The following is a 21,049-nucleotide window of genomic DNA, read 5'->3' on the forward strand; positions in this document are numbered from 1 at the left end:
TAAACATGAGCCATGGCGAGGAACGGTGATGCTGATGGTATTACAGCATTGTGCTTTTCAAAACCCTTTCAGTGATCAGCTTTGAAGAGCTGAAGATTTTCTTTTGGTCTCTGAACCATAGACCTAAAATTCAGATTTGGTTGTTAAGCTTTCATCTGTCTCTGCATTTCTGGTCACTCATCTGGTGTCCCCCTTTTTTTTTGTCCCTTGTATTATCACTTCATTCATCCTCCCTTCCTGCTTCCCTCTTTAACAAAGCTTTAATATCCTACCATCAATGTTCTTGGAAGGTTTGTAGGCATCGTTCTTCACAATCATCTTGATGAGGTTCATGCACTGAACAATGAAGCGCTCAAAGGTCACTCCCTCCCCTGCAGGTGTGAACACGTAGCTGACGGCAAACTCCAGGGAACGCTGGATTAGGGGTATGAATGCACAGGGATGGTACTCCAGGAAGTCTAACAACTACATGGAAGGGAGGGCAAACAAAGGGAAGGAGGAAGACATTATTTAGACTGTCCTTGATTCAAAATATACAACCTCTTCATTAATAATGACAGACTGACATTTGGCATTTATTATTATATATTAATATGCAAGTCAACTCACAACTTTAGTGTATAGTATGATCGTCTTCTCCAGCTTTTCTCTGCATGTGCTGTCTGGACCGACCTGCCGACCTGAAGCACAAACCAACCACACAGCATTGTTACTTAGCAGCAGTACACTTAATAACATACGACATCCTCAGGCAGTTATCATACACTGGCAATGAAGATCCATAGTTATCTAATTTAAATCCATGTAATTCGGTTGGTCAATACTGCAATATAACAGACTGTAATCGTAATAAGGTGATATACTGCTCTGACCTGCATATACAAAAACCTTTAAACCTTCATTTATATCCATAATGTTAATGCCAATCTTTATGATTATCTCTAAATGTGGGTACTGATTAAAACATAAGTTTAAGTTACATTGTTTTTTTTTGTATTTAATTTTTTGAACCAAATAGATTTTTATTAAAGGAAGGGAATTGCTTTTTGCTTTCTTGATGAAGCAGATTTTTTTTGTACCTTTAGAACAAGCCAGGCTAGCTGTTTCCATTAAGTCCAGTCTTTATGCTAAGCTAATTGCCTCTTGGCTTCAGCTTCATATATAATAAACAGATATGACTGGGCTTCCCTTTGTCTCAGCAAACTGAGAAAAGTAAACGTAGATACCCATATTTCCCAAAATGTAAAACTACTACTTTAATAGTGATGAAAAGACGGTGAACGCTGATGTGTTGAAATTCTTAACTTTCATCTCCTGAAACATTTTTCATAAAAAGGTAAACTGCTCAAAGCCCACATAAGAAACAACTGCATCAACTGTCGATAAAAAGATTCTAAAATGAGTCACAGTTCATTTAGAGGAATCCCTTTTCAGTATGACATGGAACATTAGATGAGAAATCATCTTATCTGGTAATAAAACAAAATAAATTGGGAGATTAACTTAACTTGGCTTCATGACTTGATTTACTACAACAAACTTTTTCTTTCTTTAAAGGTCAAATGCCCACTCCACCCTGCTACCTTGTGGGAGTCCTATGGGCCCATTAAAAGCTCTGGTGTACATAATAAAGTACCGTAATAAAATAATTCAGAAATGACCATGAGTATGACTCCCTACCTCTGATGTAAATTTAGGCTCCATAAAACCACTCATGATGCTAGAGCCAATAAAGATGTCCCATGTAGTTTACTTCCTGTCAACCTCGCTGATGAAATCGGCAGAGACAATAACAGTCTCTGGCGCTCCTCCAATCATTTATGAACAGCCAGGGTCATCATTTCCTCTCCCCTTATACACACACACATTCATTTCTCTCAGCAACCATTGATCTGCAGCAACACAGGATTGATTAAAAAAAAAAAAACTTAACTGGCTCAAAGATTGCTGCGTCTTACTTGTTTGGGATTATGTACAGATAAGATAATACAATCTAGATGAAAACACCATTTCATTTAATGTGTCTATGCCATTGTATCCATGTTTGCAGGCGTTCAACAGCTGGTAATGTAAGCAGATGTTGTCTAAACTATTTGAAGTCACTGAGGTCATAGAGCTGAGCCGCGCCATTAAAATTCATAGACAGAGATAGATAAAGAAAATGAACACGGTAAATAAAGAAAGAACATTGAAACTAAAGGATATTCATTGTTTCTGACACGTATGTAGCCTAGCAAGAAAGTTTTCAACAATGTATTGACTGACAGAAATAGACAGGTGACCTCAGTTGGAGGACAAACATCTAACAGGAAGAGCCAGACATCTGAATGGACCCACAAAGCCTGTCCCAAAAACACCAGTGAATATAGCTGACCTTATCAGGCTGTGCAGAGCTGATATTTCTCCCCAGCCCGGCTGTGAGCTTGCCTTGCTGCTTTCCCCTATCTGCCTGACAAAAATACCAACAAGACCCCGACCCTGTCTCCATTGCCATCAGCAGAGTAAATATTGGAAATGATAGTTGCAGCTGATATCTCAAATTATATATATTTTTTAACCAACATCTGCTGCTATTGCAGCTTGTGGAGCTGTGCCTGAGATTTATCTCACTCATTGGGTGCTGTTATGACAAACTTGTATGGAAAAGAAGAAAGGATCATTGATGATGGGATCTGACAGTAAAAGTGAGCTAACATAGCTGCCACTGAACTGGGCGGCTACCACTCAAAGGGTGTCACTCATTGGGTGTTTTCACCTCAGGAACTTTTCAGAGAGCTCGCGAGCGAATGAGTGACAGGCAGCGGCGATGAAAGAACAAAGCTTAAGTTGCTTATTGTTTGATTGCAGTTACATACTAAAGTAGACATAAGTAACAATACAACACTTAGACTGTCTATTTTGGAGTTAGATGCTCTGGAGTTTACCCCATTTCTGTGTGTCTTCATTCATTAATTTCATCCACTTAAACATCACATTGACAAATCATTAAATATAGATGATTTTATCTAAATTCAATGTTATTCTAATTTGCCTGATCTTCGCAGTTCTTTAGAAACACTTTCTTCACTTCACAAGTGCAGAGGAACATGGCACCCATACTCAAACAAACAGCACTGTGAACAGCTCATTAAAGACACCACTAAATTGCCTCTTTAGCCTTTGAGTTTGAAGTTTATGATTTCAACCGGGAAAAAAACGTTAAAATTATTAAAATTATAATTATAAGTATTGTTCTTTCAGGGCCAAAGAATAAAACTGACCAAACTTATGGAGGAAAAACAAAACATAAAACATCTAAAGTGCTAAATTTTCACACATAAACCAATGAAATACTAGTGAGGGAGACAAACACTGTTTGATCTGATGTCAGGGGGGTGATAATATTTAATATGTTTTTGATATCTTTATTGCTTGATTTTATGTTCACACCTTCTAGTATAGGATGAGGTAAACGTCAAAGATTTTCCAGGGAAACATATTTCATTGTGTCTTCAACCTGCTCTATAAAATTAGAGAGATCTCATTCCCTGAGTCAGACTTTTAAATAATAGTACAGTAAGCATACGGTTTCTGTTTTCTAGGAAAATCCTTCATCAAAAAATTGATCAACTCAGGCTGCAACTTTTAATTTGATACCTACATTATGCTATACTATTATGGGACTAAACTTTGAGGATCATAAAGTATCTTAAGATTTTTTAAGTAGGTGCCTTCTCGCATGCATTAGATCAAGCACCTGACTAAATGTGTTTACTTTAAGAGAGAAGCTGCGGATCAGAGGTTCAGGAGAGAGAAAGAGAAAAGTACTCACAGCATTCCAAGAACTGTTTTAGCCTTTCAAACACTGCATTCAGGAAGCCCTGAAAAGGAAGAGATGAAGAGAGGGTGAGATGAAGTTTAATCTCTATGACATTTCAGCCGTTAACTCACTCATCAGTATTGCCCGGAAGCAGATATATTAACAAGAGAATAACTTTAGGATCTGTGTGTTGTGTTTGTGCGCACGTGTGCGTGGGCAAACTTGGTTCTGTGTTCAGGAGTATAAAAGTGCCGGCTACACGGTATGAAATAGAATCAATTTTCTGTAGGCTGGTGTAGCTGGGGTTTAGCATGGGAAATTAGATGATAGATGGAGATGCAATCTGTTTAGTTCTGCATTAATGTTCAGCCATGAGGTCAACAGCAGTGTCATTAATCACACATCCAGCCAACACAGCGCAGCCAGCAACTATAGCTCCTAACACGGTTAGTGAAGAAAGAGAGGGTCCAAAGACGAGGACAGAGGAGAGGGTGGGAGGGTGATGGAGAACAGAGTTCACTCCAGACATTTGTTAAGCCTATGGTGGGAAGTTTGGAAAAGAGGGGAGGGAGGCAAGGTGGATGAAATAAAAGCAGAGAAAAACACCTAAATAGGGCATGCAGAAAATAAAAAAAAAAAAAAACTAATGCAAAAGGAAGTGCAAAATAGAAGTTTCCATCTGAGCCAGTCATGATGTTAAAAGAGGATGAGAAAGTTTAGCTCATGGCACTGCCAGAGTAAATACAATAGGATGAGGTGAAGAGGTGAATTTCAGCAAAATGGACTGAGATGGAAATAAAAAGATGTCGAATGCATACAGGGTGGAGGGCATTTAGTGGGCGTGTCAGCAGTAGGGTGAGAGTAGTTTGCCGTTGAGTTCTTCTGTTAAGTGCCGACAGAACAACCTAGTTCAACCTGAGAAAGGATCTCAGGGAAGTGGGTGCTAATTTAAAATTTGGAGAATGTTTGCTTATGTATATGTGCACTGAGTTGCTCCAGGTTCAGAGGGCTGTGCTAGATTGTTTACTACAATGGTTAAACTGTATGCACCTTTTATTATCTAGAATATTATTTTAGGATGACACAAAGATGTTTGTTAACTCCTGAATGCTGCCGAGTAAGAGAAAAAATGAACAATGTGATTTTTTGAAAGCTGACAGTGTCTTTCACTTTTCACGTCAGTACTTTCCAAATGACTGCCGTTCTTTCTAATCACTGCTGCCACTGTGGTGATTAGAAAATAAACCTCATCTATGCAGAATGCTTATGTTATGTAAAGACACTCATTATAAAACAATTGCTTACGGGGGACACAAGTGTGAATCTCTTTAACCATTGCCATAGGGCTGCATCGTGTCACCTTTTGTAAAAAGTTGAATTTGAACACACTGCAGACTACAGCTAATAACAGACACATAAACTATGTGCTTGTGTGAGAGGATATAACTAATGAGCACCTTTTGTACTCAAAAGAACATCAGAGAGAAACAAACTAAACTAACAAGCCAACCATTTGATTCTGCTGTTGATATCATAACAGTCGTAACACATGCTTAGAATACACCTTGTGAATAACACACATAATAACACACATAACACCATTACCTACACAGCTGTTCCTGGTCTCTGTCTCTCTCTCTCTCTCTTCTCTCCTCTCTCCTCCCCCCACCCCCTCTTTTTATCTTCTCCTAAACCCAACCGGTCGAGGCAGACGGCCGCCCACCCTGAGCCCAGTTCTGTTGGAGGTTTCTTCCTGTTAAAAGGGAGTTTTTCCTCCCCCCTGTCGCCAAGTGCTTGCTCTTTGTGGGAACTGTTGGGTTTTTCTCTTTAACAAAGTGAGGTCTTGACCTTACCCTGTAAAGTGCCTTGAGATAATGTATATTATGATTTGGTGCTATACAAATAAAATTGAATTAAATTGAATTGAATTGAATTGAATACGTTTGACCAAATTAGACCAGAGCAAACTGAAAAGTGAAAATTTTCCAAGCCTGTGCTATGTTACCTGTTGGTAATAATCTTTCTATAATCTTTATATTGTTTGCCATTTTACCAAAAAAAAAAACTTATTCAATGCAAAATGTATGTAAATACATTCCCAATAACATTAATTAATTAATAACAAACTTCCAGCATGGTTCCCTCATGCAAGCAGTGCTCAAAGGCCAAAGATTGTGTCAAGTGTCAAAGTACTTAGCACATTGTGGCTACTTGCTTCTGCTGAATATTTTCTAAAGTCCCTGACACAAATAAAATAAAAAAATTTAAAATGATTTCACAGTTTTGTTTTCCAGCATCACACCCGTGACCAAAGGGAGTGTAAAATCAGAGATGACAAGCCATCAACATCAATACCAATAACAATACCTAATCAGTAAGTCAAGACCGTGAGATCCTTAAACCATCATAGGAAATATCTGAAAAATAGGTGTTAGCATTTTATCTGTCCAAAACATTTACACTGAAAAGAAATCTGAAGAAGTAGTCAATAACGGTCATAATGGTCTGAATGAGATTTGTAATTACTAAATTGAAAAACCATAACCCATGACTGGAATAATCAATAAGCTATCAGATGTTTCCCATTCAACATTGGGATTAATTTGAAGAAAAAAAATAACAATAACAATAACTGCATCTTGTCAATTTAGAATTAGAATAATTTGGAATTATCCCAGTTTGACTCAACTCACCTGTCCCTATTGTTAGTTTCATTTCAGGTCATACATCCAGGTTCAAATCTCAACACTGGTTGTGATCACATACAAACTTGTGTCAAGTCAATGGAAAGTCAGAGAGTAGATTTACTCTAGGCAACATTAACAGAGGCAGATATGCACCTCGAACAGAAAATCTTTCTATTTCAGCAAAACAAAAAACAAAAACAACTTGCTTATCCTGAGGCTGTAGGACTCCACTGCACAGAGACAACAGGAACAAAAACATAATAAATAAATAACTGAAGTGTAAGTTATAAAATCACTCTCAGATAAGTGAGTAACTGGATGTTGATGCATGATGACCTGATGTCGCTTGTTTGTTTCCATACAGAAGCCAAAGAGAGAAGAGAAAGTCACAATCTTAAGTCTTTTTAAAGATTTAAAAGATTATACCACCTGCTTTTTTAGACAGTGAAATAAATTTAAATCTTTTTTTTAAATTATTATTTATTTAATTTTAAAATAGTAAAGAAGTATTGCCATGAGCTGACTGTTGGGAAAGAAAGTAGGTTCACATTAAGCACATTTCTGTGGTTACAGCTGAATAATAATAAGGATGAAAAATGGTATCGACAAGCAAAGGCAGGAAGTAGTGAGTCTGAGACATTAACAGCATATACATCTAAACATGAAATATTAACTCCAAACCATTACGTCTGTTCACCGAGCTGGAATAACCAGCCACAGCTCAAGGCAAATGACATTTTAATGTGAGTATTTCAGCCATTATACAACCTTCAGCCTGCAAGCAAAAACTTGTCTCATTAGTGGAATAATCGAGCTCAGAATTCTGTCATAAAATGTCCTTGGCATCTCCTAGTTGACACAGAGAGAGAGAAAGAAAGAGAAACACAAATAAGCCAAAAAAAAAAAGAAATAGGAAAAAACACTACAATAAAGAGACAGAGAGAGATGCAGAGGGAGCACAGCAGCAACTTGCTGAGCAGGCTCATAATGTTAATGACGTGTCGACTATTGTATCTCAAGGCTGCTTAAAGCCAAAAAAACAATTTGGATGTTCTTTTTTTGTTTTGTTTTTAGCAACCAACATCTCTTTTCATTCATCAGCCAGCTGTTGTGTTTTTAATTGATCAATTCAGTCAATAAATGTCAACAATGAAATCATAAATTGTACCAAGCAATGGTGCCACAACATCTTACATTTTATCTTTTGTTCAACCAAGAAGATAAAAACCTGATCAATTTTTCAGTGATATGAAACTGAAAAAGCAAACAAATCCTATTTTTAGCATTTTTACTTAAATAAGGTAACAACTGATTATTCAAACTGTCACCACACCGTTTCTCAGGCTATGAGTTAAGAGTGGGAACCTTTGGGTGGCTTGCTGTTTGAATTTGCCTGGGGGCCATGATTCAAGTCAAACAATGATTTTTGTAACCAGGCTTATCCACATAAGTGTTTTTATATTTGTATGACAAAATGTTACAATTTGTCTCAGGGCTTGCTGCTCACAGTACTGAAGTACATAGAAGCAGTTTCCATGGCTGTTTTTAAAAAATAAAGACTCCTGCATGCTATTTATATCCGTGTATATGTAAGTCTCCAGTGAATTCAGTCGGTCAAACAATCAAGAGCAGTAAGCTTAACTGCCTGTTTCATACTTCAGCATCATGAGACTGCACTGTGTGCTCAAGGCACAGTTGTAGGTAAAGACAATATAAGACTATATGGCCACAAGTGGAATAGTGCTATCTATTTTCAATACCCACCCACACCCTGCAGATTTCTAAATTGCAAATCAAACGCACAATGCATGTGTATGTTTCTCTGTTTTCAGAGTCACTCCAACCCTTAACTTACCAGTAACAACTTTTTACCGTTACTCTCTAAAACCTTTCCAGCTCTTCTTTCACCAAATCTTGACTGACAAAACAGGAAGTAGTCACTTTGCAGCTGGAGTTCAAAGGACTTGGACAGTTTGTACAAATGATTCTATTTACTCTGAGCCACGGGGGAACCAAAACCCTACCCTAACCTGAAAGAATTTGACTAAATTGAATTAACAGTTTCATGGATTTGGACTTTCTTCGCACTCAGAGAAGAGCTCATACAGAACTCTTGACTCTTTGAACTGAGACAAGGCTTAAGGCACTTTCAATCATCACAGCCATCCACATTTTGCAGACTGTGATTGGAGTCACAAAACACCAAAAGAAAAATATCAGCTTTTCCAAACATATAAGCGCGTCTAGCAGCCACAGCTGAAATAACTCACCATCACTTCCATATTCTGTTGTGGCTCTTGAAATCCATGGACAGTCAACTTGCGAAGCACTGAAAGGGGCAGAAAAAAAATTTGCTTACAGGATTGTTACTAATTGCAAATTGACTATGAAGTGAACTCCATTTAATTAGTGTTTCACAAAGTATCAGGACATATGAATATTTAGTGTATAAGTTCAAAACTTGTGTGTTTAAAAAAGTTTTTTGTTAAATGGTGGAATTGTGCTAAAACAAAGAAGAAAAAAAATCACATTATGCAATATGCAGCTAGTTATCAAAATCCATGACTTACTTACCATTTTATATAAATAGATCATGGCACCTCTTTGCATAAGAACGCAGTTGTGCTGTGTGTGTTGTCTGTATGGGCATGTGTGAGCGTGCAAATGCTGCTACCTTTAAGCGAGAGCAGGGTCCTCTCCAGTGAGCTGATTGCAGCAGCTTCATCTCTGGCATAGATCTGTTGAAGGAAGCAGTCGGTGTGATGGCTCCACAGGGAGCAGGCGAAGCTGTAGATGCCTGACGCCAGCTGCAAACATACACATTAACAGCACAGTCAATCACACACAGATCAAATGAATTCTGGATCAGCGTTCACATTCAGCAACAGACATTTGAGGTCGCTCTGGTGAAGATATGAAATTAACCCCAAATATTTGTCTGAACACCAGATGTACATCCAAACTACACCTAAAACAGCAAAGACTTACAGACAGTGACACTGATGCCAATGCAAATACAAAAGCACTTACACATAATACACTCACATAGAACAAACACACACAGGGAACCAAAGAGGGACATCTGAGCCACAGGTTTCATTTAGCTCTGAATTAACTTCCTATTGCAGTCACTGCCACAACATTATATGGGCCCAAAACAATTACACTGATTTAAATGAAGGTATTCTCAAAAAATATAATAAACCTGCCATGACACAATAATGAGCTTTGAATTAATGAAAGGGATAAACAGAACAAAAAAAGAGGTAAATGATTCATCTCAGTAACTATTCAAACATGGTGGTTCAATATTCAAGCATTTCAGTGTGATCAAATACACACATGAAAACAACTCTGTGAAAAGTTACCGTATTTTCCGGACTATAAGGCGCACTTAAAAGCCTTTAATTTTCTCAAAAAACGACAGTGCGCCTTATAATCCGGAGCGCCTTATATATGGATTAATTCTGGTTGTGCTTACTGACCTCGAAGCGATTTTGTGTGGTACACAGCGCTCTGTCAAAATGTTTTAGTACAACTTAGGTAAACTACAAAGCCGCACCGCTTGTAGCATTACGGCTATCGTAGTCAGGAGCGTCGCGGAGTAATACATACTGTGCTTCACCATAATATTACAGTGTGTGTGTATAAGGACCTATAAGGAGTTATTGTGAATACGCTAACATTTGATTTAGCGGTATCAGACTGTGTTTTTTTTACATGTTACAACTGAACAAGGTTGGGAGTTATTGTGAATACGCTCATTAACGTTTGAACAATGTTGAGAGTTATTGTGAACGCGTTTAATTAAGTTTGACTGACTTATCTGACTGTTTTGTTTCGCTTAATGCGCCTTATAGTCCGGTGCGCTTTATATATGAAAAAAGCTCGAAAATAGACCATTCATTGACAGTGCGCCTTATAATCCAGTGAGCCCTATAGTGCGGAAAATAAGGTACAGTGACTCCACCTCTGTGCTCCTCTTATTGGACCTTAGTGCAGCTTTTGATACCATAGACCACTGTGTTCTCCTTGACCGACTGGAACGCACGTTTGGTGTCTGTGGCCTGGCCCTCACCTGGCTGAAGTCTTACTTATATGACAGGACACAGTGTGTGTCCTACAATAACACTATATCAACATACTCTTGTGAAATATGGAGTACCCCAGGGCTCTGGTCTTGGCCCTCTGCTTTTCTCTCTTTATATTTCACCTCCAGGGCAAATTATTTACAGCCATGGAATATATTTCCACTGTTATGCTGATGATACTCAGCTGTATCTGCCCATACAGCCTGATGATTCCTCTCAGACTGCAAAGCTAGAGCTCTGTTTGTCTGCTGTAAAAAGCTGGATGTCTCATAATTTTCTGCTCCTAAACCCAGACAAAACTGAGATGCTGGTAATTGGCCCGAACGGACATAAAACACAAGTTTGATGTGGTAAAACTACCTATAGAAAACTGTGTGATTTCTCAAAGTCGCACAGCCAAAGATCTGGGTGTCACATTCGATTCTACCCTTTCCTTTGATCAGCACATTAAGATATCACTAGGATCACCTTTTTTCACCTACGTAATATGGCTAGAACTTGGTCTTTTCTGTCTATGACGGATGCCAAGATCCTAATTCGTGCCTTTGTTTCATCAAGACTTGAATTGGAAAGTTCTGTTTTCTGGCCTGCCACATGCTCATATTAAAAGTCTTCAAATGGTTCCGAATGCTGCAGCTAGAATTTTAACTAAATCCAGGAAATTTGATCACATTACGCCAGTTTTAGCTTCCCTCCATTGGCTTCCTATCCATGTCAGATCAGACTTTGCTTCTGATGACATATAAAGCTCTACAAAGACTGGCTCCTTCATACCTGTCTGATCTTCTTCAACTTTATATTCCTTCTCGTGATCTCCGCTCCCAGAGTTTATGGCTCTTGTCTGTTCCTAGAGTTAAAAAGTCTTCTGCTGGCTGCAGCGCCTTTTCCTATCAGGCCCCTCTGCTCTGGAACAACCTCCCTGCTGATATTAGGCTGTCTGACTCAATTCATGCCTTTAAATCCAAACCTAATACTTACTTTTCTGCCTTAACTTTTCTTAGATGTATATTCTCTAACTACCTCAGACGTTGTACCTGTGATTCTCCTAAGACCGACGGGCGGGCCTCAGTCTCAATAAATCAAGACACAATATAGCCCAGGTTCTTCTACAGATGAAATTACTGTGAACTTTCTGAATTTACTGCAATTATTCTAACTGCCTGTTTGTCTTTCATTCACAAGCTTTGTGCTCCTTCCCCTTCTCCATATCCCTGTGACCTGCAATCCTCCTCTCTCTTTCTTTCTCTCCCCAGATTGTCAGTGTTATGAACTATCATTTATATCAGAAGCATTTTTATCGTTAACATTAACGTTATCAATGCTGCTGTTACTGCTTATTACTGTTACTACTATTTTTCTCTCTCTCTCTCTCTCTCTCTCTCTCTCTCTCTCTCTCTCTCTCTCTCTCTCTCTCTCTCTCTCTCTCTCTCTCTCTCTCTCTCTCTCTCTCTCTCTCTCTCTCTCTCTCTCTCTCTCTCTCTCTCTCTCTCTCTCTCTCTCTCTCTCTCTCTCTCTCTCTCTCTCTCTCTCTCTCTCTCTCTCTCTCTCTCTCTACCAGTCGAGGCAGATGGCCCAGTCCTGCCTGAGGTTTTAAAGGAAGTTTTTCCTTGCCACTGTTGCTAAGTGCTTGCTCTCGGTGGGAATTGTTGGGTCTCTTTCTCTCCTATGCTTTAAAGAAAAGGTCTTGACCTCCTCCAATTGGAAAGTGCCTTGAGATAACTTTTGTTGTGATTTGGCGCTGTATAAATAAAACATTACTCAACAACTCAATGACAGACTGTGCTGATATGTCAAGTAAGAACTAGTCCTTATGTTGGTGACGTACGTCTACTGAAAGAGAAATCCCTGCTTTGACAGCACAGCATGGGCTCTGATAGAGTCTTTACAGAAAACTGCAAGGCTGGCAAGTTTCTTCTTTGGAGAGATTTCTCTGGAGCTTGCCACTTTCCATTCCTGAGACTAATCCAACACATTGAACCTAAAAGTGATTAACCAAGCATATGAAACAATCTCAAATTCTTCTTTTGACTTCCTGGCTCTTGCTCTTCTGTTTACAGGTAACAACTGATGTGTGAGTAAGTCTGTGTCTCAACACTTTTTTTTAGTGAATTCCACATGGTCAAAAGCAAGTCAGATAGCACAGCTGCGTATGCCTACAAATGATATACAGGTTTTCAAAACGCTATGGGACACATTTGTCTGTACAGGACTTGAGAATTTATTTGTTGGATGTTTTTTCTACCCCATAAAAACAATAGCAAAAAGAACTTCAAGAGGGACCTTTAAGTCTGTATAATCTTAAAGTCTGACATAGGACTAATTCCTGAACCAGCAGGCACCTCTCTAATGCTTCTCTTACCCCACACAGTTACTTGCCACTCTTTCTCAGACACCCAGACTAATTAGAAGTATATATATGTATATAGCCAGATAGAATAAATACATTACATAACTGTCGAGTGCCACAGTAATTAATGTTAATTATGTAATGAAGGTGTCATGAAGAAATTACAATCATCATCCAACCAGAGACTATAACTATAGCTCAACCAACACAAGTTTCTTTAAATAATCTCTAAAACAACTTTGTTCCAACCTTGTATTCAAAACATGTTTAAAAATTAAAAAAAAGAAGTGATAAGAGCTATTACAAGGCAGTTTTGACAAGGCAGCAACTTTTAGTGAACCAAACAACCACACCTGCTGTTTGCCATCATGCACAATACAGACAATCACACAACTACTAGAGCTCCCTGACAATAGATCACATCATCATCAACTCCACAGCTTCATAACAGCGGTCTGACAGCTTCAATGCCCTCTCCTGATAACAAAGATTGTGTCAATTAAGTCTCCAATTTCATTTTTTTGTGCCATCGTATATAAAAGGTAGCGGCCAGGCAGAGAAAAGCAGTGTGCTATTCAGCTGGCAGCCGGTGATTGTAGAACCATCTGACTTCCAATTAATGAGTTTGGTGAATTGTTGCTGACTCATTCAAGAGCGAATTCTGATGCATCTAAGAATCAGTTATTATTTCCCACCCATGTGGTGTGTGGGTTTTTTTTCCTGCATTTGAAAAGCTCTAAAATTGCAAGACCTGTGCATCTGTGTGTATGCATGTGGCTGCTCCTTTTCACAGCTGCAGACAGAGACAACTGAGAGGCAAATTTCAATAAAAGCAAACAATTTCCTCCATCTTCACGCTGATTCCCTATTCCAGCAAACCAAAGCCATCCAAGTTCAATTCATTTCATTCGACAGTCTGTTTATGAATACCCATCCTGTGAGATATTGCCCCTCTAGTGCTATTCAGAAACACAAAGCCAGACACTGGTTATCACCTGCCACATTCCTCTCTTAACTTATTGCAAGTTTGAGATTCACAAAAAGCTAACAAAACAATGCAGCATCTTTACAGCTTCTTCATCCATCCCAAATTTATGCTTGTCACGCCAGTGACTCTAAGTTTTCAATTTAAGCTGAAATATTCTTGTAAACTATAAAAAAAGTGGTTACTCTTAACAGTCACAGCACCAATAAAACTTTTCTATTTCCAGAAACAGCAAACTCCATTATTTCAAGTATCACCTTTTTAGAGTAAACGTTCTATAATATGCTATTACCAGAACATATAAGTCATGTACTGTGGAGTAAAGTGAGCAAGAGAAAAAAAATGGAAGGTCTGGGTCAATGACTCATCAATACAGCTACTGTGTTATGACGGCAGTGTACTATTCTGAGCAGCAAAAAAAAAAAAAAAAAAAAATCTATCCAAAGGCACTCATTTCTTTTTTGCAGATTTTATGGGTCAGTCTGTGGAAGCATTTATATTATACTGTTGACAGCACAAATGCATTCTATTGTTGTGTTATATCTCTCTCAGGGTGGTTTTAAATGTGTTCTGGGTGTTTGAGCATCAGAGTGTACCTGCCCAACACAGGACCGAATGGCCTCAGGGAAACACCGGAGATACAGCATGTACACTGGATGACTGACAGCAGCTGATATCAACCAGCCTCTTGCGATGCAGTGTGACACATCTGTGTTTAGATCCATTTTGGTATGTATGTCCTCGCGTTACATCCATTCTGATATGTCATCTTCCATGCTACTGCTAAAGGCAGTATCATTCACAGCTCAACTATAAGACTAAGGCTGCACAATGATCCTTTTTAGTGACACCAAGTTGTACAACTGCATTATGAAACGCTGCCATTCAGGCATGTGTTTTTTTTTTCAATTATCATTTGCTCCTTGCTCACATTTATTCTCCACTTTATCATCGCATCATCAGCAGAAAAGTATACTGTTATGCATTTGAGCAAATTTGTGGTGTCAAAATTTTCTTCCATATTTTTATTTATACAAATAAAAAAGGTAGCAGACATTGCGCCTTTCTCCATCATCCTGTTCTCTCCTCACTTCTCCATTTCTTTCTAAAAGCCAGTGCTTTTATTAAGTCACGTTTCTAAAAACTGGGAGGCAGAAATCACTTTCAAAAAGTGTCCAAATCCCATCCTCCCTCTCCTTGAATACAGCTTTGGCTCTATCTGTACACCATTTTCTTCATTACTCCATAACTTCCTCTTAAGTGATCCTATCAGCAGCAGCCCTTGGTTACTTCAGTCACATCTCCTGCACACCCACACCGTGCCTCTTTATCGCTCCCCTCTCTCCCTTTCCCCTCCACGACCTGTTTAGCACTGCGTCTGGTGAATCTGAAGAGTTTGCAGCCCAAGCCTCAGCAAGTGGGCCAGGAAAACAAAGAGGTGGTTAATGTGCTGGTGTCAGTGCATCATCTGCCATCGCACAGTAAACGTGCTTTACCAACTGTTTTGGCTGGGACGAAGGACTAGAGAGAAGTGCCGACACTCATCGCTCAAACACAGCACTTATGCACACATTATGTCCGTCCAGAATAGAGTGCAAAAAAAAAGACGGCATAAACATGGAGGGTAAAAGAGCGAGCTTAGAAAAAAGGAGATATTTAGCTTTCCGATGAAGACTGAAACGTGAAATTTCTTAATACATAACATAACAACAACCAGTGACTGATCACTTTGCTCTTTCAAAAACACAAATTAGTGCAGCCCCTTATAAAACCAGTTTTCCTCGGTTTAAAAATCTCACAGTTCCCTTAGGTAATGAAAACTATGGTAGGTCATGTGGGGTCCTAATGACTTTTTCCTGCTACTTACTTTCCTGCCCATAATTGAACAATTAGGTGTGATATTTGGGATGGTGCTGAGAGCCGCACCACAAGAGACAATATTGATGTGCGCAGCGGTGTATACAAATAAACAGCATGAAATATACAAACAGGTACAGAGACTGAGTTCATTTAAGGTTGAAAATCAGCAAAGATGTCGAATAGAATTCACATTAAAAAACACTTAAGACTCAAGGGTTGAAACGTGTCACTGGAACAGAAATTAACAATGTTGCCCTGTCCTTTGTGTTGTCACCTTTTAACAATGTGTGGTGTGCACGCTCACTGGCCACTGAGCCAGCTGTGACGTGACAGGGGAGAGAGAGCACTGCATGCACCATTCAGCATCAAAGTCATCAGTGCATCATTTAAAAAGTGCACTGTTTAATGGGGCTCGGTCTGCCTTTGTTCCTTGTATTGCCTCAGGGCACATATTTTGGCACAGAGGATGCCTCTGCACATCATCCAACTATTTGGTCTCAGTAACTGTCTGTGATGTCCACTGGTCTGTCTCTGTCACTCTCTTTCTCCCTCTGTTGGTCTGTTTGATCATCTTATTCCCCTAAGCCCCTTCTCTTCACGACAGCCTTTCCACTCAAGTCTTATGTTCTTTAAAACCACAGATGGCAAAAAAAAAAAAAAGAGCATTTGCTCTGAGTCACTGCCCCTTTGAAAGACACATTAACTCACACAAAACAGCCCTCCCTCTAACGCAATCTCTCTCACACACACAACCTGAAACACAGACAAACACGTCAATCATGCGCGAGTCATGCATGAAAACAGATGCACATGAATGCACACAGGATCGGCCTGCTATAAATCTTGTATTTGATTCGTCTCTTATAGTAGCTGAACAGCATCTCCTACAGGCCAAAGAAGAAGCAGGAAAACCCTGCAACTCTCAAGATAATATTACGATTCATATATTCATATTCAAAAGGAGCAAGACAAAGTCATGGGTCTGAGCACACAAAGAGAAAAAAGAAAGAAAACTGCAAAAGGAGCAAAGTTCAGAAAAGAGTTAGAGTTTTATTTTTCTTTACTTCTTGACCCACAGTCACCTTTATGCAGGCGTGCACAGCTACTGCATTAAGAGGACAAACAGGCAGAGAGGGATACTGAACAACAAAGATTTTGTAAAAAAAAAAAAAAAAAAAAGGTTGTGAAGATGCTAAGATGAGAGTGGGAAAAGAAATTGGTAAAATAATTAAAACTATCAACTTACATCCTGGAAAAGCCGCCTGTCTTGAGCCAGACGTTTGGACGCTAGAGTTTTGGTGACATGATAGAAGGTAAGCAGCGCTCTGTGCTGCAGCAGGCCGTCTTGACCCTTCACAGACTCGAGCAGAGTGGGGATGAGCTCTGGCCATTGCCTGGGGCAGTCCAGACGGGCCACCTTGGCTATAAGTACTGCGATCTGAGTCGCTATCTGTCGGAAAAACCAAAGTATAAACACAGCAGAAGGTGGTTAACATTCTGAGTCACTTTACAAGACAGTTCAATTTTAATGTCTCATTTAAAAAGTGAAGTTTGGACAAAATAGTTACAATACAGTGTGCATCCTATATCTCTCTCCTGTCACAGATGGGATCAAGTTACATAGATGAATTTACTTTTCAAAACAGGTGGGTGGCAAGTTCATAGTTTTTAGTATTAGCTCTATATACCATGTGTGAAGTAAGTGTCATGTGACCTTGTCATGGCTTCACTTGTCATAATATTTCTTGACACAACATTAAGTGCACTTTCTGAGTCATTAAGATTCAAGTCTGCCCTTTTCTCTGACAATGACTAAGGGTCAGACACCTATTTATTTAAGATAAATGGGGAGGTCAAGTGTCTAGACTGAGAAGGACATTTTATACCTCAGCGGACAGTGGACTTTGTCTAGTGACTGAACCTTCTGTTAGCATTTGAACACCACTTGTGATAGCCGATTTTTACATCCTAAACACACGTTGAGATTAACAAAATACTTTGCTTTTTACAGTCCACACAGAAATCACTGTATTAGCATAAACATCCAGTTCAACAGCTGTGGTTTCTTTATACCCACATTGCAGAGATGTAGTTTTTGATGGTAATATATACACCTGTTAGACAAGGTGTTGATCTTACATTAAGGTCATTTTGGAGGCTGGAGTTTGTGGTGATGCTGGACTGTATTGTGCGATACTGAGAAGTATTTCTAATGTTTTGTCCAGTTTGCATAGACATGAAGTTTATGAACCTGTAAGAAGCCTTGAATTCACACAGTTACCAAATTAACAGAGTTAATGTGTAAATAATATTAACAGGGGTTGCCATCTCACAGTAGTTTAAAGTATGCTGCAGGACATATTTCATCTGAGCCGATATCTGTGATGGCAGTTTCTTCCTTAATTCCTCAATCCTTTAATCTAGCCCATTTTTAAATGTATATGACAAAGATTACAGCAGCAATAGCAACTTATTTTCATGTTCATGTCTTTTGATCCACTTATCATTTCACTTCTACCCGCAATCAGTTAGAAACAAAAGACTGAGAATCTATTGCACTGTCAACGGAATGAATGCTTGAGTAAACACACTTATGTGAGTGCTCAACACCTATAACAATCTCATTTAACTAAGTTATAAAAATCAATGGGCATGCAAATTTAATTTCCAAGTATCAATAAATCATTATGTTTTCCAAGAAAGCCAGGTTTACAAGACTTGCTTGCATAAAACGACTTCTAACAGTCAACTGTCGACACACACTGGAAAACCCACACTCACATGCACAAACACGCAGAACCCCTTCTGGAGCTGTGCTTTGACAAGGAGAGGTTCTGACATAAGCGACATATGGAGTTTAAATGGCACTCATTGTTTGCCATATGGACCATATCAGTCCTAATTTTGGAGGGCTGTCCCTCAGGGACATACAAGCTGTGGAAACCAGGATGGCCACCATTCAGGACCACCTTCCATGCCGTCTCAGAGATGAATTATACTCCACTTGATTCTTGGATTATTTGTTTGTTGAAGCTATGAAATGAATGGCTTGTCAAGGAACTTCTTGACTTTTTTCTTGATAAAATCTCTATATGCACGATTGGTGCAATCATTCTTTTTTATTGTCTTGTATTTCTTTGTGATTATTGTTGAAGATTTTTTGTTGCATTGTAAGAAACAATTTGAATTTTGGCAAATAATACAGTTTATACCGAGCTGTTAGCTGCTGGTAAAAATTGTTTATGTTCATATTAAATTGAAAACTGTCCGATCACTAAGTCCTGATTAAAACCTTTTGAACGTTGGTGGGTGCTTCATTCATTCACGGCATGTTATTTATTTCAGTCTGGCAATAATCAATCACAGTAAAGGAAATTCTTTAACTCTTAACCTTGAGTTAAGTGAAAATGTAAAAGTTGCCACCATGTAAGCCCCCATGAGCCTTACATGTGAAATTTACCATTGCGGATGTTTCTGATGAGGAAGAGACCTACTTTGTCCCGTACTTATGTCAGTACCCTGGCACACCAGGTGGCTGGGATTGTAAAACATGATGCTGTTTGATGCCACAATAATGTATTTCAACTGTTGCACTGAAAACACACATCATTACATAAACACACTACTATGCTACACATGACTGGGGTTCTGACTGCGATATATAATACAGCCTCCTTAAAACCAGCATTGGGTGCCATGCCTTTATTACTTTACTAATAGAAAATCTCCTTTCCTATGGGAAAAATGTGTCTATGTTACACCAAAGTGCATTTATTACTATTATCTTCCACGGGGACTAATGGGAGTGCAGTGATTTTGTCTACATTATTGCTTTTTAATCTCCTAAAGACAAGACTAAAATCTGCTACTTCAACGTCCCCCCTCTGTCTGTGACCAGATTAACTTGTTTGGATGGGAACAGCTGGTCTGATCTAACTCTTTTTTTTTTTGATATGAGGAAAAACTACAACAGTTTTGGTGTCGACATGTGGTTGAAATAGCACTGCAGTGTGCAAAAATCAGTGATTTTCATTCTACCAGTATCTGATGCTGTAACTTATTTTTCTTTTCTTTTTTTTCCAGAGTACATCCCATTTTTCACCACTAACCTGATTGACAGGCTCATTGAAGTTTGTGATGAGACCGGCACGCAATGACGTCTTCTCTTCTTCTGATAACGCACTGTGAACAAACCAACCAAAAAGGCGTCAACATTTGAACTTAATACAGACAAAACAGACAAACAAAAAAAATACATAGAACATTAAGTGTAGTTAAATGGATGATGCCTATCAGTAACATCCACCCTAACAAACTAACTAAGAAAAAAAAAACAGGGCCACCATTTCAAGCAGGACCTTCTTGCTTAGGGAAAAGTGCATGTCACAATATGACAACAGGGAGCCAGCTGCATTGACATTGCTGAATGCAGCTCACATCCTCAGTGACTAACAAACCTTAATATGGTGAAGATGTGAATATGAGATCAATCTACCAAGTTGTTACGGAATCAATTATATCCCTGTGTAACACTCTATAGCACAGGACATGCCAGCTGCCTGATTTAATCAGTAAGCTTTGGATAAACCCCTCGTTCCTCCCTAGCTCACATCTTGAGACTGCGAAATGAGTTTCCACAAACAGAGTAGGGGGTGTGTGCAACTAGTGACAATGTGAAGCTGCACATAAATACATGTATGTACACAATGTTTCACAAAATGTATAAGTTATATTGTCTATTTTGACAGCTGCTGAAGCTAGACATGGGTGAGTGTTTGATGTGTAGAAGAGGGAGGAATGAATCATGCTGTAACCTTGGGCAGGGGGGAGGAGAAATATGGGTGGAAAACAAATCACCAGGTGGGAGAGTGTGAATTAGTGAAACACGATTTATTACGCACACATATTTCGGGAATGTCAGAGTAAGGCAAGCTTTAGAGAAATATGGAGTTTAAGATTAAAAGATATATTAAACTCAAGCCAGTGTGTGCTTGAATCTTGTTTTGCCAGAAAATCTGACAATTATGAGCTGATACTTCTCAGTATCAGCCTGTCGGTCACCTGTAAAATAATTTGAATTGCACTAGCCTGTGTGAAAGGTGCTATACAAACTAAATTTTATTGGCTGACTGATACTGTTGTTTATACAAGGATTATAATAAACATAAATCCCAATGTCATAATGACAACAATAGGGACAAATGGCAGGCCTGGGCACAGTCCCGGATGTCAGTAGTAACAAGGCATGAGAGGTGGCTTTTAATGCTATGAAAAAGCAGT

General features: G+C 38.9%; 1 protein-coding gene across 2 annotated transcripts in view; it reads right to left on the bottom strand.

The window, feature by feature from the left end:
* Positions 1-21,049, bottom strand: part of ipo11 (importin 11) — a 116,338-nt gene that overhangs the window by 86,848 nt on the left and 8,441 nt on the right. For both annotated transcript variants that reach the window (XM_071483400.1, XM_071483401.1), the window contains exons 4-10: positions 19,879-19,951; positions 17,016-17,219; positions 9,161-9,293; positions 8,757-8,815; positions 3,812-3,860; positions 610-680; positions 273-465 (exon numbers count right to left, since the gene is read on the bottom strand). In XM_071483400.1, coding sequence (XP_071339501.1) covers positions 273-465; positions 610-680; positions 3,812-3,860; positions 8,757-8,815; positions 9,161-9,293; positions 17,016-17,219; positions 19,879-19,951 — 782 coding nt within the window. The remainder of the gene's footprint in view (positions 1-272; positions 466-609; positions 681-3,811; positions 3,861-8,756; positions 8,816-9,160; positions 9,294-17,015; positions 17,220-19,878; positions 19,952-21,049) is intronic.

Source organism: Trachinotus anak, unplaced genomic scaffold (assembly GCF_046630095.1).
Source record: "Trachinotus anak isolate AG129_WGS33_773 ecotype Australia unplaced genomic scaffold, CSIRO_AGI_Tana_v1 ptg000008l, whole genome shotgun sequence".
NCBI lineage: Eukaryota > Metazoa > Chordata > Actinopteri > Carangiformes > Carangidae > Trachinotus > Trachinotus anak.